At 41.5% G+C, this 18,097-nt stretch overlaps 1 protein-coding gene and 1 non-coding gene across 2 annotated transcripts; both read left to right on the forward strand.

Moving 5' to 3' along the window:
- Positions 1–1,123: 1,123 nt before the first annotated feature.
- LOC112555630 lies at positions 1,124–17,958 on the forward strand. The gene is made up of 17 exons (XM_025224060.1): positions 1,124–1,778; positions 2,563–2,952; positions 3,230–3,534; positions 5,756–5,989; positions 6,883–7,080; positions 7,973–8,191; positions 9,105–9,323; positions 9,467–9,685; positions 9,796–10,020; positions 10,380–10,580; positions 11,047–11,295; positions 11,494–11,715; positions 12,069–12,279; positions 13,253–13,415; positions 13,629–13,857; positions 15,074–15,322; positions 15,478–17,958. The coding sequence occupies exons 2-17, from the start codon at positions 2,930–2,932 to the stop codon at positions 15,738–15,740; spliced, it is 3,429 nt and encodes a 1,142-aa protein (XP_025079845.1). The 5' UTR covers positions 1,124–1,778; positions 2,563–2,929; the 3' UTR covers positions 15,741–17,958.
- Positions 14,441–14,512, forward strand: Trnaa-ugc. Its single transcript has one exon. It is a non-coding gene; the product is annotated as a tRNA-Ala (tRNA).
- Positions 17,959–18,097: the final 139 nt, after the last annotated feature.

The following is an 18,097-nucleotide window of genomic DNA, read 5'->3' on the forward strand; positions in this document are numbered from 1 at the left end:
TGTAACACGTCTCATATATTACAAAACTTTGTTGTAAATCCCCTTCTTGAAGTCTTCCTCACGAGGGGGACCCATCACTCATGAAGGTATACACGCTCCTTCGCCAATAAATGGAGTGAGAGGAAGCGAACCCCACCGACATCGCCAACAGTCATGTTCTGAAGGTGATGTATAGAGTGTTTTTGTCCTTTATAGTTTGTCTCACCTGCGAGTACCTACCTTCAGGTGAGAAGAGACTTCCTGAAAAAATAACAGGTTACCAGGTTCGACAAGTCAGCGTCTGACACTGACTTGGTCAGACATGTCAGTGGCAGAAGTGAGCCTCATTATTCCAATTATTCCATCATCTTCTCTTTGTGATAAACGACCTAAGAAGAAAATAAATCATGAATGAGTGTGCCTGTGTGTTCGCGTGCGTGTTTTAATTGTCCGACTGCCTTGTATTGTTATTCATACAGCAAAGGAAGCAAAACTTTTGTCACCGAGACAATAAGGATTGGAGCTTGTATTTTTTTTTCGAAATAACCTTTTTTTTTTGAAAATGTGTGCAATCTATATTGTCAGGTAGGACTGAGATAGTATGGTTTACTTCTGCTTAATTTAATTAATAGGACATTAATACAAACTTTTTTTTAGCAAATAAAATTGTTGCTCTCCCTATCTGGCCACAAAGGAACGTTGGAAAGTAGGATTGTGACTTTATTACTGGAGGTCTTCAAGAAGGAAACAAAAAAGAAAAAAATTGTAATCAATTATTGTTCTGTCATTTTTTTCTAGTTATTTATTATTTATTTGGAGATTTTTTCAGTTTTTGAACTTTCAACGAATATGATAGTCCTTCTTTCTCTCCTTCTCTCTCTCTCACACCCCTCACCTGTAATGTCACAAATGGAAAGCACCAACCTAAATTTATAATTATCAGTGATATTTTGTTGTCTTTCACGATCATTAACAGAAATCCACTATCGACCATTTCACACCATGAAAGACAACCACTCAACACCAAATAAATAAACTACTGCAGCAAAAGCACTAGCGTGTAGCATCAGCAGCAAATATTTCTTCAGTCTGTCTTTCGTTTTTTCCCGTCTGCCCTCCTGTCACCCCAAATGGGCGGGGCCAAGTGAAAATGTCGTTTCAGGCTAAAGTCGTGGGTTTTATGTCTTCTCACCGTTCTCAACATGCACTGCGCATGCGTACGGTTGAAAAAGAAAAAAGAAATAAATGCCTTCGTGAAGCAGCCACTGACGCACACACCAGACCAGCCGCTTTGATTTATGATAGGCAAGTCATGCCAAAACTTTAGATTTAGCTTCCTTTTAAACAGGCATCATAAGTATCCGCCGAGCAGACTGTGTCGAGGTGCGGTGTCTCTTGGAGTTACCCCGAGACCGTCCACTCCTGAACATCTTTTCGAGCTCTAAGGAGTTTTTAACCTTCGGTACTTGAAGATTTCGATCTGAAGGATGTTTGAGTGATGGACTTCCATTTCTTCGCAACCCCGCAAAAAAAAAACCCGCGCTTTCCACGAAAAAAATAATTGAAAAAAATTGAAAATATTGTGTGGCCTGGAAATGAAGTGACACTGCAGTGACGTCATAGGATGGCGTGTCACGTCCGTTGACTTGGCTTGATTACGCAAGTGGATGATGGGTGGTGTGGACCATTCATATGAAGGCGACAGGACAGTGAGATTCTTAACGGGTTCTTAGCAGCAGAGTGGAAGAGAGATGATTTGTAGCAGCGCTCCTGCGTCGTGATGCGTGAAAAGCCTTCAGGTAGGTGTCACTATTGGTCCATGTCACACCCGTGTCTGTGTTTGGTGCTTATATCTCTGAGGGGGAGGATTGATAAAAAAAAATGTATACAAATAAATACAAAATTTAAAAACGCGATTTTATTGAATATGTGTTTCCTTACGTCAACTGATCGAGGAATCGAAAATAAAGAGAAAATATTTTTATCCAATTAAAACATTTTATTTTTTTATTTTTTCCTCTCGTCTCATCCTTGTCTCTACTATTTCTTTGTCCGAAACGGAAATACCATCCAACTACACAGGAGAAGTCCTCTGCATTCGTAAGGACATGTTGACACGACGACACAGGAAGCCTGACACTTTGCGGCATTTCACTCGCAAGACCCTTGTCGCAAAATACGCGCCACCTTGTCGCCTTTACGTCATGTTCGCATTTGTCGTCTGGCCATCACGTGTGGTGTCGTGTGCTGGAGAAGAAAGGAAGGACGAATAGAATGTCCAAAGGTTCAAGCAGCTTCAAAGTTCAGATTGATGAGGTTGCTCACTTTAAAGCAGCTTTTTCCGACTGGTTAACATATTCCGGAAGTGCTTCATTTTTTTGAGATATGTAAAGGAGTACTTTCATTATTTCTGTACATTAAAAAAAAAAATTCTTTTTCGGCCTGTCTGTCTGATTCTTCTCCTCTCTCTCTCTCACCTTCTGTGTGTGTCCTACTCGCAAGTGTAGAGCATCAATACCTCCTTTAAACGACAGATGGATGTTATCCTTTTTTTTTTTCTTCGCGGTATTTTTTTCATTCTAGGGTCTGACAAAACCTCGGGGGGAAATAAGTGTGTCCTCGGCTCTCTTTAAATCATTAGACAACCTACGCACGGGTCGTTAGCATTCATTTCGCTCCACAGCGCACAACAGCAACCGTCGGAGGTCAGGCAAGACTTGCTAGCACAGCAAACGCTCGCCACTTCATTGTCAAGCTGTGAATGAACGGATTGTTTCAACTCTGATGGGGATGGGGACTGTAAATCCAAGGATAACTTCAACACTTGTGCTCAAGCTCCATTGAAGCGGACTAAAAGAGGATTATGCCTCGTTACATCTTGTGAGGATTTCGAATCAGAAGTGTAGGACCTCACCGCCGGTCCTCCATTGGTGACTTTGTTCAAGATTTCATGTCAAGCCCCGAGTACCGGAGGTTCGTGGTGCAAAATATTTTTTCCACTTTGGTGTCGTTCTACGACACGTGAAAGTGCAATGATATAAAAGAAGTTAATTAATTAGTATTTTGTTTATCTGCAAGGGTTGTCAGGTTTTGTACATCTTCGTTTATATACATTTACTCTTTACATCTTCGTTAATATACATTTACTAGCTGAACTTGCCATGCACTAGTAAAACTAAATACTTGCATGAAAGGATTATGTGATGAGTTAAAAGTTGGTTTAACAGTTAACATTTTGTCCTGTTTTCAGAATGAAATCCGAGGCCTTCGCCAAAAAATCCACTCTAACGGCTCTGGTGACTCTGGTGGTGAGTGTCCTCCTGCCGGACTGTGTGCTGTGTCTGATGAGTGGACACTACTCACTCTATGACGATCTTTGTGATTCCCGTCCCAGCATCATTCCTGTACCCTGGGACTGTACAGGATACATACGATGCGATACCTCAATCGGAGGCAGAGTAAGAGCTTTGTGGACGCTCTGTGACCCAGGACATGAGTTCAACCCACAGGTCTCCAAATGTGTTGCGGGTTTCACGGGATGCCTAAATCCTTATGGTGAGTAGCATTCAATGTCGGATGTCGTGTCTGAGTCAGAAAGCTTAAAGTTTGTTCTGTTTGAGGATTTGATAATTTGTCGGTAAGCTCTCTGCAGGTCCCGTGCCTCAGAAGACATCTATGATGACATTCCATCCCACGAAAGTTATAAATAATCTTTAGTGGACTTTTTGACCTTAAGATATTGGAGCTACATAAATATGTATAAATCTAAAATATAGATAGTTTTCATCTACTTTTATAATCCGTTATACAGTGGTTTGGGTCAATGGGCCATCTATTTGTACGTCAAGACAAATAGATCTTAATAAGGCCTTTGATCTTTTGTATTTCTTCTTGTTACATAGCCATAATGTTTTCGAATGCTCATATGTTGTTCATAAGTACCAATACAAAGCTAATGAACTGAAAATTAGTGAAACTTTTACAAATTTACATTATCTACTTACTATGTTTAATTACCTTACATTCAATTTTATAACACCTGTATAAGAGGTTTTCAGAAAAGGTTGTACTTAAATTTCAAAAGAATTTTAAAACTTTATTGGCGCTTAATGCTATGAACCCGTATTTCAAAGACATCGTCGTCACCTCAGTACTCATCGGCTTACACTAGTTTGTTGATGGATTACCGACTCTTCACATCATCATCCATCCACATCTGACCCACTTAGTCAGACCACTTCAGTCAAGCTCTTTCTCTTAATCAAGTAATCCCCCCTTCCTCACTTATAGGCAAAGACACACACACACACGCTTATATAGCCACACACACACACACACAAAAGCAAAATTCCAACACGCGCATGCACACACACAAAGATACTTCAAATATGCGCAAAAGCAAACGCTATATTTTTTGACAAAACCTTTTTCTTGACAGATATTGCTAAAATACACACCCCAGGTAGACGCCTACACTGACAATCCCTGCTCACCTGAAGCATTTGTTCATTCTGACAGCTTTTGCCGCCTCCATCAGTCACGCTTCGTGACTCACCCCTCATACATACACACGTGCACCCACAAGCAAACGCCTGGACATGCAAACAAGAAGATTAAAAAAAGAAAGAATGGAGTTATTTTTGGCAGCACGTTTGTCCAAATATGTTTTTGGCAGCCAGCTTGAGACCTGCACTTCTTCATCTCGTTGGGGCAGAAGACAATGGCGCTTGTTTTGTTGTCGAGCACAAAATTTAGAAACTATTTGTCGCTATGATGGGTTGTAGGTGTGTAGGTGGTTTATAGGCGCGTTATTGTGTGTGGGTGTGTGTGATGGCCTGCTGAGCCATATGCTGAACTGTTTACCTGGTTACAGCCTTTTGTTTTTAATCTACTGATTTCAACTTTATTCGGCTAGTCTTCATTGACCATGCGTCATGACTTCGTTTGCACAAGTCCTCATTGCGTTGCACCTTACATTCTCACCTGTCATGTTTTAACCCTTAATGCGATGTCTCTCGTGATGAAATGGGATCACGTGATAATCAAGCATGATTTTATCCCCTTTCTTGATGATTGGACTATCTATTTTGTCTGACAACTGACTGATCGCTCCCACCAACATCTTGGTCAAAGATCTTGGACCCCGTCTTCAGAAGAAAAACATTTGCATTCCGTTAACATACTTAGTGTATGTGTCATTATTTGAAAACAGCTATGGGCTTGCACATAGGGCTGTGATATGTTAACTTTATTACTAAAATGTGTGAGTGAGTGAGTGCTTCTTATTATTTCAATTCATACAAAAGCTCTTAAATGTATGTGCTTTCTCAGATAAAACATACGGTAGTTTGTATCAATAATGCCCTTAGGTTCATTAATGAATTAATAAATACCGTGCATAGAAATTGTATTTTTAAGTTATTTTAAAAAAGATTTTGGTTATTGAAGTGTTTTGAAAGAGTTTCACCTCTGAATTTATGTCATTTTGCCTGTCATCTGACCTTCTGTCAGTTATCCAGTCTCTTATTTTGTCCGTGTCATCAATTCTTTCTTGTTCTGTGTAAGTGTTGGGTATATTCTTGCGTTAACACGTAAATGAGTCATTTAATCAGTGACCTTACATAGAAAGAATCAGATATATCCATCCAAGTAATGTCCTCCTAGTACCACACCTCAGACTAGTTGTTACCTAACCATAAAAAAACTTTTAGTTATCCATGACATAATTAGTAACCAACATGTCAACACACCTTTGCTTTTGATTTTCGAATTGCAGAAGCAGCTGTAACATTCTGTCCGGAATTTGCAGCCCTTACTTTCCTTCATCCGGGCTCTTGCTCCATGTTCTACAACTGCAGCCAAATCAGCTCTCGGGGTCCCCTCCGGCAGTACGAGAGTGAATGTCCTTACCCTCAGCTCTTCGACGCAGACATCTGGAAATGCGTGCCAAGGTCCACCGACAACGGTCTGGCAGACTTCTGCGGCCAACGCTCGGTTCCCTGCAACCCATGTACGTCAGGTTGGGTGGGGTCAGTGGGGTCGTGTGGTGATGGGTGGAGGCAGTGGTGGTAATTTTTTTTTCTCTGATTTACCAGGAGACAGATGCAGGTCACGCCCTTTACTTGCCTACAACCCTGCATGATGCTGTCAGTCATGGACTCACTCCCTGTTGTTGAATAGCCTTGACTTTCAAAACATCCGGCGCCATTTAACCCACGAAAACATGTTTCACGGTCTTTCACGTCCGGATTACGTTCCACACCTTTAGCCTGTATGGAGAAGTTCAAACGAGTTTTTTCCCCTCCCTCACCCCTTCCCCTACAAACAATCCTCATCGCCTTTGCTTGTCAAGGTCTGTTGCCTTCTCAACCCTTCTACATATCACGCACTGACTGAACCATCACGAACACAGCTTGGCACAGTTTTCTTTTGAGTCATCCTTCTGACTTTTGCAAAGCAAATGAGTGAGGAGGGAGGTACAGGGTTGTGGGGAGGGAGATGGAAGACAAGAAGGATTACACACATTTTTTTTTAGTTTTCCTGCTCCATATTTGTTTGCCTTTCTTTTAGCCGGATGTTGTTTAGTAAATGTAAAATTAAACACGCGTTTTCTTTCCTTTTTTGTTACTATAAATAGCCCTTCTTTCTAGGGAATATATCAGAGATATCAAACTTTCAGTCCGGTCGTCACCCAGGAAAGGAAAGCTTGCAGCATAAAGACATGTCCCGTAAAGCTTTCGTGACAGGACACATCCTGAAAACATCACAAGCCATCTTTTGTTACGTCCTAATTACGTTCTTGCACTGCCAGAAAATGAAGGATGACGTGAGATTACGTCGAAATCCACCTTAGAGCGGTTATTTTTTAAACCAAAGTCGTTTTTTTTCTCTCTCTCTCTTTAGGTGACTATACAGTAGGCTGCGGAGCCTCCGACAGGTGTGTGGGTCTGGCCAACGGGCCCCAGCCTGACGCCAAAAACGTCTTTGCGCCAGATTACATCATCTGTCAAAATAGCACCGTTGCTAAGGCAACCAGCTGCCAGCTCAGCGGCCAGATATTTGACCCCAACTCACTGCAGTGTGTGTTCGGAGTGAGGGACGGTAAGTGGACTGTCAACGTCAGTTGTAGATACGTGATTCGGCGCCATCACGTAGTTTTTGTATTTTGGCTTTTTTTTTTTTTTTACATTTTGTTTTTGCTGTTTGAAAATTTAATTTGTTTAACATACATTCATACATGTTCCCTGTTACCAGCTGTAGCACTAGGGTAGGCACCACTCCTTTGCGCAGACCACAAAGAATGAAGTCTGTACATCAGTCTTCACAACAAACACTTTAGATGGTCGGCTGTCACAAAAAGAAGCCTTGCCATTGTCAGAAACTAAGAAACAGCTCAAAGAGCAGTGTCACCTTGAGAATTATTCAAATTAAGGAACAGGGTTGCCTTTTGAATTATTCAAACAAAGAAACACTGTCACCAAAAGAATTATTCGCAATACCGAAAAACACTGTCACTATAAGAGTTATTCGCACAAAGAAGGTAAGTAATGATAGGAATTACCTGAGGCAAGAAAGTGTGGCTGTGACGAGAAACGAAGCGACTACCATCGGTAGCAGCACATACAATGTATGAGGTTGTGGATGTCGTATGCGACTAAACATACTCAAGAGTGAAATTGTTTGGACTTCGCATGCTAACATCATGAATTTATAATTATTTCTGACAATAGTCTAAAAATAGGATTAAAATTGTCGAGGACGACTTTTTATATTATTATTATATTATTGTTATTATTATTATTATTATTATTATTATTATTATTATTATTATTATTATTATTAGATCCCAAAGCAAAATGGTTTGTACATGTCAACTTCGCATGGTAACATCATAAATTTATAAATATCTCTGAAAATAGCCTAAAATAGGATAAAAATGATGATGATGATGATGATGATGATGATGATGATGATGATGATGATGATGTGGCAGAGTCCGTGACAGAGTACTGCGCCAAGAAGCCCTACGCTGTGTTCGCGGACCCTTACCACTGCGCCAGGTACTACAACTGCTCCCAGGTCACGTGGCATACCGGGTTAAGGGCCAAGCAGAACGAGTGCAAATATCCGCTGCTTTTTGACGTCATCACGGCAAAGTGCGTCAGCTTCCATGACGTCAAATGCGGCACGAGAGAAGAGCCCATTCAGCCATGTAATCAACATTTGAAGTAATCACTTTAGGAAACACTTTGTGGCACTGTTGTTAGTCGGCTAGCAGTCTGTCAGAGTGCGTGTTCCGTGTGCTGGCATGGCCATCTGTCTATCTCTCTGTCTCTTTCTCACTCTCTCACTACCTTTTCCCTGCTTTCCATAATCGCCAAAAATGTTATTATATGTCGACAACAGCTAGCAGTTGTTTTGCTTTTAGTTGTTTGTTCATATACTTCTTCTTCACTTTGTCCACATTTCCTTCGAATTCCTTGTTTTTCAAATTTTTCATGTATTTAATTTATTTTGTGTGTGTGGTTTTGTTTTTTGTTTTTTTGGGGGGGATCTTTTGTTGTTGTTTTTGTTGTTGTTTTTTGTTAGTTTCTTTATTTCATTTTTTTCTTTATTTTTTTTTTTTTTATTAAGAATGATCACAGAACCAGAGTTATTGATACAATAAAATCCTGCCTATACTCGGGTCAATCTTATGTATGGGACATTCAGAGGAGAAATTTCTCGAACTTTTTCTCTATATATACTATTCAATGCATTCTATAGGTGTATAATGCATTCTATATTTATATAATTCAATTCTTTAATTATAAAATGCATTGTATATATATAGAGAGAGAAAATTAGAGAAAATTCCCCTCTTGACGCCCCATACTTATGATCATAATTGTCGTCATCGTCATCATCATTATTATCAAAAAATGAAATTATCATGGCAATTATAATATCTGTCTATTGGATTTCTGGTCAAAAATACGTCTGCCTGTCTTTCCACTTCTTGTCTCCTTTATTCTCTCTCTGTCTAACCATTTGCCTTTCTCTTCACCTTTGCCTCCCCCTGCCACGAGTTGTCCCTTCCACAATTCTGTTTCAAAGTATTCTTTCTTTGTTTCCTTCCCCTGCAGGTGATTACATCCTTGGTCACTGTCTGGACCGACCCGAATGCATTCCTTGTCAAGCCAGCTGTCTGGGGCTGCCCAACGGGTACAACTCCTACCCGGGGTTTGTCTTAACCGCTTATCATATCGTGTGCGAGAATGGACGGACGGTGGACATCCTGAACTGCACCAAGGGCTTGGTGTTCGACCCTCAGCTTCGCACCTGCGGCTCCCAGATCAGCCCTCGTAAGTGACCATCACTGGCTATCAGTGTTGTACATTTTTAGATTGGTGGGCTGATGAGTACCTGTTTACTTAGTCTGGATTTTTTTAAAAATTAATTGAATGTTTTATCTGCTCTTGCAAGTGCAATGTTGGTGTGTTTAAAGAGACGCTGGACCTGTACTGCGCTCAGAACCCGGATGGAAAGTTGCCCCACCCCAGTGAATGCAGTCTCCTGTACGACTGCACGCACCTGATGGTCAAACCTAATTTTCCAAAGTACGTCAGCGAGTGCAAGTACCCGTATCTGGTTGATGCCGACACAGCGCAGTGTAGACCTCATGACCAGGTGGAGTGCAGAGATAGACGGGAGCCCATTTCGCCTTGTAAGTCAGTTTTAATCAGTGTGATGCTGTGTTTGTTTCTTTGTTTATTTGAAATTAATAAGTACAAACGTGTTACTTAGCTACACCTGCTAATCAATACGTCATTGCAGGTGATTACCTGGGTAATCAGTGTACGTCTCCCCAGTGCACAAGGTGTGACCTGATCATGCCCAGTTGCTACGGAAAGCTGAACGGTTTCTACTCCGTTATCAACCAGGAAATGACGTCATCGTACATGGAGTGCAGAGACCAGCGTGTGGTGTCTTTATCTTCCTGTCCAGGCGGCCTCATCTTTGACATGGTGGATCGCAAATGTGTCGACACTGTTTCACAAGGTTCTTCTCTTAATGTCTCTACATCTCAAACAGAAACGCACGAACATCTCTCAGTCTCCTAATTTTTTTTCTTTAATCATCCTTTTGCTTCCTTCTTCGTAGTATCCACATCGCATCCCTCAACTGTCTTTGCATTGTCCAGGCTACAGTTATGTCAAATCTTTTTACACTATCCCCTATCGGTACTAAATGTTTAGTGTTCCCCATCAAGGAAAAATATTTGTTTAGTGTTCATCATCATCTTCTTCGTCGTCATCATCATTATCATCAAAAAAAAGTTGATTCACTATACTTCTCTTGTACAATTAATTTTTGTTGCTGTTATTACTGTTGTTACAATTTTGTACGTTTTTTTGCAGTTTCCATGTTGCAGTTCTGCACCAACTTTCTGCAAGGCCGTGTACAGAGTCCTGGCAACTGTGCTCAGTACTACGACTGCACCCAGAACCTGACGACGGTGAAGGAGTGCAATTACCCAGATTTGTACCACGTGGAGACCAGACAGTGCAAGCACTACACTGAAGTAGACTGTGGAGGGCGACGAGTTTTTCTGGATCCCTGTAAGTTGTTCGCCCTTCCTTCCTTTTAGAACAGTTTCACAGTCGTAAGGAGCTTGAAAGAAAAATAGCAAGTTTGGAAGGTCCTAGGTTCAAATGTTGCCTTAGAGAACATGTAGTTTCTATCAAGATTGGGCAGAGGAAGTTTTTTCTAGGCACTCAGCTTTGATCACCCAAGCTCCAAACAGAAATGACTGCTTGCGAAAATCCCTGTCAAGTGGAGATAATCAGCTATCATCCACCATCTTATCGACTTTACCAAACAAAAAATAATTATCACATAGTTTGATAAACTACAAATCACAACATAGCAAAACTTCTTATTTCAGCTTTTTATTCCATTGTACCTTTCCCAATTACCGCCCTTTGCTCCTCGAGGAGCAACAAAGAATAAACAAACCTTTCCCAATTTTGACCCACGTTTTCGTCTCTAACTTCGTTCCATGTCTTGATCCATGTTTTCGAACAGGCGATAGCTACACCTTCTGCCCTCATGGACCATGCCCATACTGCCCTTCGGCGTTCCCGACATGCATGGGCAGAAATGGCGCCATTGGGGGCTTTAACTTTGACCCACGCCTCTACTACCGATGTATTGACAACCGCATGATCCTGGGTCAGTGCCAGACCGTCTACAACCGCGACCTCAAGCGATGCAACGAGTCCAGCGTGGCTAGCACAACAGCTGTAGCTCTACAAAGCTCCACTCCAAAGACCAGCAAGTTTCCTTTGATTATTTCATGTTATCTGTGTTTCAAAACCTTTTGTCTCTTTCTCTCTCAAACTCTCACACACACACATCATAATCTGTGTGGGAGAGGACATGTGGATACAAATGTAAGCAATTGCCTGCAGGATATATATTTATTTCTATTCTAAATCAAGCATTCCTGAATAAGTCACACTTTTTTTCCAGCAACAGTTCGAATTCTCACTACAACAAAAGCAATAACGACTACAACGACATCGACTACTCCACGAACAACAATAACAGCAGCACCACCAACAACAACAACAACGAGAACAACAACAACAACAAAAGCAACAACACAGAAAACCACTGCCAAGACAACAACCACAACAGTTGCTCCCAAGCTGACAACGTCGATAACACATCATCCGTACCCGAGTCACTCAGGTAAGTAAGGTCAAAGTTATTCAGGTAAGAGAACGGCGTAAGTAATTCATATCTGCATCCAAAAGTCGAATGGCACTGTATAGTATTGTGCGTTACAGTTTAATTTATAGATACCTTAAAGTCAAAATTAAGCCTTTGTACAACCAGATTCTCTAAGGAGTTGTGTAAAAATTATTCCTTTTAAAGTGAAAGGAAGATATAACTTTCCGCTTTCATTTCAAGATGTCACGAGTGAAAAGAAAAATGTTATTATTAAGCATCCAGATTAAATACGGAATCTTAAATAAAGGAATATTTCTTTTAAAGGTAAGGAATGATTTTTAGAGGTTATTATTTTTGTCTGTCCCTAACAGATATCAACAGCACGTGTGCGAAGGACCCAGGGTTCGTGGCGCCTAAGGGAGACAACTGCGCGCAATATTACAACTGTTCAGCGCAGGTTAGCCCCCTTGGACCCGTACGTGTCCGAGTGCAGGATTGGCTTCCTCTTCGATGCTGGGAGGGGGCTGTGCTTCCCCCGTCACTCTGTCAGCTGCCAGCACCGCTACGAGCCGCTACAAGCCTGTAAGTTCAGCCAGGACAGACTCATCATCAGCAGCAGCATCATCAACATCATCATCATCATCATCAGCAGCAGCAGCAGCAGCAGCAGCAGCAGCAGCAGCAGCAGCATCTCTCATACTCTTGCTTTAATCATTTTCTCTATTACTCTTACTACGAGAAGAAGACAAAGAAAATTTAAGAGACTGAGTGGGGATGAATGGGATCCTAGCCAGCAAGTGAGGCGACCTTACGATTGTAAACAGGAGCCAGAGAAAAGAAAAAATAAACCAAAATGTGCTGGAGACGAGATCTCCAACCAGGACAGCCAGTCCTCACTGTAGGGTGACACGTTCTAACCCTTGCCCCACCGGACTGGCCAGAGAACAAGAATAATACTAAGAGGAAGATGATGATAAAAAATTATTGTAGACCTTATCTTTCTGAAATGCAGCCAAACAATGCAATTTTCAAAAATAATATAAAAATTAAAACAGAGGCAAGTAAACAAGTAAACTGTAAAAACAAAATGGTTTCTGATTGCAGGTGACTACAAGATGCAGCACTGCCCTCCAGACAGCATCGGTAAGACCTGCACCCCTTGTCACGAGCGTTTTCCGACCTGCGCGGGTCGGACGGACGGCCCGTGGCCTCTGCCCCGGAGACTGTCGCCACTCTACATCCGGTGCTTCAGAGGGAAAGTTCTGGGTGTCTTCGAATGTCCACACGGTCAGTTTATGGATCCACTGCATAAGGTCTGCACATCACAGTTGACCATGAGTAAGTACTCGTCTGGTTTTAAATAAATAAACTTGCTACAGATTAAAATTAATCAAATTATTTTAACAGGATTAATACGGATAAAAATTACTTTTGATCTTATTTCCTGTCACTTCAATTTAATGTTTTCTTTTAAAAGACATGTTTACTGTCAGACATATCTTTGCAAATTGGTAGTTGAAGACAACGTAGTGTGAAAATATTTTTCTCTTTTCAGATACAACCGTTCACTTTTGCTCGTTATACACCAACATTCTGACTCCACACCCCCGGCACTGCGCGCGTTATCTATTATGCAGAGGAAGGGGGACACCTCCGATGGAGGAGAATGTTCATACCCCAACCTTTTCTCCAACGGCCTGTGTCTGAACTTCAAAGATGTGTCCTGCGGTTCTAGATATGAACCTAAAGCTCCGTGTAAGTAAATGGAAGAACACAAGGTTGTTATCCACAGATAGGAGTGTGCGCGTGTGTATGTATATATAGGTGTGTGTGTGTGTCTTATTTGATATCACGGTGTGTGGTCACGTGTCTTCGTCTACGTGGATGTGTTTGTAGGAATCAAATGGTTTCTAGTATTTATTTATTTGCAGGTGAGTACGCGTCTATGCGAGAGTGTAGAGACACCACGTTCATGTCCGACTTGCGAGGAGCGGTTCCCGAGCTGCCAAGGGTTACCCGACGGTTTCCGGCCCTACCCAGGCAAACTCTTGTCGCCCTTGTTCGTCAAGTGTCAAGCGGAACGGACGATGGCTGTCATACGATGCGTGGAGGGGTTGTTTGACCCCATTTCTTTGAAATGCGGGGCAACTCTTGAGCAGGGTGAGTTCGGATCTGTGCGTGCGTGTGTGTAGATATATTATAGGATGACATGACTTGACAATCTAGAAGAAAAATTTCTGCAAAATTTTGTCTAGATGACATTTGTATGTTATCGGACGTGGCTAAAGTTACCTCTAAGCAAGAATGGCCAGACACATTGTCTCTGGTAGACACGTCCAGAACTGTTTGTCCTCGGACTCGACCGTTGCTAGATTTCCGTTTGCAAAACCAAAACACTGTCGAGAAATAACATTAACTGGTTTTGTTTAATTGAATCCTTCAATTTACAGGTTAAAAAAATCATGGCAACAGTCCTTTCTTGCTTAAATAATGAACGCTGACAACATTTATCGTACTAATACTTCCGTACACCGATATCATTATTGATCAGTTGAAAGAGGTCTAAAATATTATAAACAAACAAAAAAAAAAAAAAGGAAGACAACCATTTTTAACGGGTTAGAGAATATGACTGTGCCATTGCTGTAGCACCAAACCGTAGCATCAACAATAATAACTAAACAACAACAAATAATAACAGTAATATATCATGTACTCATCTCAGAGCTCGGACTATCGAGATGGGGATGTAGCTCAGTGGTAGAGCGTTCGCTTTGCATGTGAAAGGCCCCGGGTTCGATCCCCGGCATCTCCACATTTTTTTTTTTTTTTAACCTTTTTTGAATACATGTACTAATAAGCCTGGCACTTCTTTAACGCCATGTCAGCAGCAGGGTCTATGTTAATGCACAGTGCTAAATTTTCCGATCAGAAGATGACCGAATCTGAACTTTTCGAGCTTGAAAATGGAGATGAGGAATATGGAATTTACGCCGAGCCAGCAGTTAAGCTGTATAACGGCAAACCAGCCAGACCTGCAAATAAGTGTCACATGTAGAAAATAAAAAAATAGCGTGTCACAAACAAGATGTGAACCCAGGACAGCCAACCCGTACTGTATTGGTGAGTGGCGCTCATTGCTGCGCCAGCTGACCGACCTCTGCAAATGGAAAAGTGCCTTTTGGCATCCAGCAACATAAGGGTCAAAGGCATCAGTAGGAGAGGATTCGGCTGCGCTTATCACCTATCGAACTCTAGATACGATGAACCACTTACTAAATCTTAGTCATTTAACCCTTACGTAATATTATTCCTTATGTACGAGAATGCTAATGCTTTTATTGTTGTTGTTCTTTTTTTTTTTTTTTTTCAACAGTTCTGGTCTCGATAGCACGAGATCCTGCGAAATTCTGCGGCCAGTACCCGGGTGCCGTGGTGGCCGACCCTCTGCATTGCGCGCGCTACTACAACTGCTCACGCACAGGCCCCGCCCACTTTGGACGCCCCTACCTCTCTGAGTGCCGCTACCCCGCCCTCTTTAACCGCCAGACCATGAAGTGCGACTCCTTCATCACAGTGCAGAGGACGGCCGGGTGCGGATCTTCAAAACAGCCCATCCACCAGTGTAAGACAATCTACCCGAGATATTTTCAATACTGACGCTAATATGTTTCTGTCTCCCTCCTCTAACCGTCACTGCCTCTCCCCTTCTGCTAGCCTCTTCTCAGCTTTGTCAAACAGCATGCACGTGTTAAAGTTCTCTCCGCTTGTCTTCTGCAGGTGAGTATTCCGCCTACTGCCCCAACACCCAGTACCGCACCTGCAGCGACTGCTACCTCAGCCTCCCCACCTGCCGCCATTTGACGGATGGCATTCATACCCTCCCGCCAGGCCGCCTGGTCTCCCGCGGCTTCGTCTACTGCCTGGACCAGCGGGCTCTAGTCTTCTCCGAGTGTCCCCCCGGCTTCCTCTTCGTCAGCAACTCAAAGACTTGCGTGCTGAAGGGCACCCTCCCGCTGCTGGAACCGCCGGAAGTCAAATGACTAGAGGGACAAAACTCCAGCTGGGGAGCCCGCGGAAACAATTTGTTGAAAAGTTCTTCCAACCCGGTGATAAACTTTCTTTAACGAAGAAAATCTTTCGTGGGATGATCGATCCCTGAAAGAGTAAAAATGACACAAAAGAGAAAAAAAAAAGACACACGAGATTGTTCCATTCGCCACTGAAGAATGTAGTCTTTCTGCATGACACAACGGTTTTCACCAGCTGAAAGTAAGCGAATCTGAACAAAACTCGAACCTCAGCTCTTCAGGAACAAAGTGTTTACAGCGAACATTACTCTCTACTCATTCGTGCCATAAGATAAATCTTCAACATGGTGTCCATTGAAGGAAAAGATGAAGAAATTGAAAGAATGAAGAGTCTTTGGTCTGCTCGGACTTTGCCGATGTGCAAGACAACAGAAGTTGTCAAACATTGGTGTGGCCTCTTTGTGGTCAACGGAGCTCGGATGCTCTTATACAATATACTGAAAGTGAACCTCCTTGTTACTTCCTGGTGATTGGGCCTGGTGGCTCATAACACTTGTGATGGTAACCTTTAAAAAAATAAACAAAGCTGGAATAAAATTGTGGAATCGGGACGCTTGAAGAGTTGAGCTGGTACACCTGCTGTGCATTCTTTTGTACAAGAAGGACTTTTATGGCTTTTGTCTTTGAAAGCTGGGATAGGTGTGGAGGAATTCAGACTAAAGATTTTCTTCCTTTCCAGTCCTCTTATTTTCCAGAAGCCTATTGACGGCAAAGGTCAAGTGAAGACTAAGTTGTAACGCAGGTCTTGTCCTGAAGACTTATTGTCCAATGCTTTACATTTTCTGAAAGACTTCGCCAATAAGTTTGACGAACATAGACACATATTTGAAAGTTTCAAGGACTATTACCCCGTCTACCGATTCTTTGGAGATGTATGAGGAGTACAAAGGAACACTGCCCAAGCCAGTCTGCTTCCAGTACAGCAAGCCAGTGGCTTTCCGGTCAAGTAATGCTTCAAACCACAGTGTCTTTCTGTGTTCCACTAGCATCAACATTAAGGGGGTGGGCAGCAACTCTGCTTTATCCTGGCCCCAGTCATAAGAATTCGACAAAAAAATCAGAAATTTCCGTTCCTTTCAATGTTCACTAGTAATTTATTTTCAATCAGTTAGAAACGAAGGGAGACGAGGATGTAGTACAGCCTGTGAGGAAGTAAGAGTTTTATTTATTTGATGATCAACTGAAGTAACTTGAGTTCTTTTATTTAAATCTGTTATGGATGTAGTCTTGGTGTCAAATTGAAGTCTTCCCGAGCTTTTCCATCCAAATATTAAAAAGAAAGAGGAAAAAAACATCTGGGTGTCATTTGCTGTATGCAGCTTGTTGAATATAGCCATTACATATTTGTTAAAGAAATATGTTGTACACAAAAGAAATGGAGGTAAGTGGTCTCTTAGAAACTAATCTAGTATGGGAGTAGTTTTTATGCTTGTATGCGTGCGTGTCTGTGTGACGTGTGTACATGTTCTCACGTTTTTCTTCTGAAAAAAACAAGTTCTCATTAGTTTTCCCTGAAAGTACTTGCTCTCATGTTTGCTCTTCCTAAAAGAACACATCATCTTGACATTATTCTTTAAAAGGAACATGTTTTTCACAATAATATTCGTCCCCACCTTTTTTTAGAAGCTAACACAAACTGCTATATGTGTATACAAAAATCATTCATCAGAGTAAAGTGCTCGTGAGTAATATCCAAGTTAGTTGGGGTTTTTCTAAGGAACAGAGCTGTTACTGTACTAGCGAGTTTCTAGTCATAAATAATAATAATAATGTTCGCTTAAAATTACTATTTCTCGAAATGTCTGTGACCATACACCTACAAACATAATCACTTACAGAAAAAGGTCAGAATGAGACATGGATATGTTTAAATTATAAAGACCTCAACAAATGGGAGACCTGGGAGCATAAAATAATTAGAAGTTTTATCTCTTTGCATTGAAACGTAGCTTAATAATAATAAAAAAAACCAAGATGTGAAAAGCACACACACATACAAAAACAAAAAAAAATTAACCACACGAATTAAGACGTTGGTACGATACAGTTAACATGCATCGATAACCAGTAAACAACTACCTACTGAATTTACATTATTTTTGCTACATAATAAATACTATACCACAGCAAAGTAAATTAGATCAGGGAGGTGTATGGTAATGGCTCAGTATTAACCCCACCCCTACTCCACATCGTGCGATCTAAGTATTTATTAAATATAATCAAGCATAAGCTTATCTACATAGTTGTAATCTCCCTTATCTACATCACATTCTTACAGCGATTGTTTCCTGGCGGGAATAAACAAC

This window comes from Pomacea canaliculata, linkage group LG14 (assembly GCF_003073045.1).
Source record: "Pomacea canaliculata isolate SZHN2017 linkage group LG14, ASM307304v1, whole genome shotgun sequence".
Taxonomy (NCBI): Eukaryota; Metazoa; Mollusca; class Gastropoda; order Architaenioglossa; family Ampullariidae; genus Pomacea; species Pomacea canaliculata.

Bases quoted from the DNA above. Each gene is read 5' to 3' on its own strand.
- LOC112555630 (XM_025224060.1), top strand. From the start codon at position 2,930: ATGTCAAGCCCCGAGTACCGGAG. The intron at 8,192-9,104 runs GTAATCAACATT...CTTCCCCTGCAG, and splicing joins AGAAGAGCCCATTCAGCCAT to GTGATTACATCCTTGGTCAC. The intron at 10,021-10,379 runs GTTCTTCTCTTA...GTTTTTTTGCAG, and splicing joins TGTCGACACTGTTTCACAAG to TTTCCATGTTGCAGTTCTGC.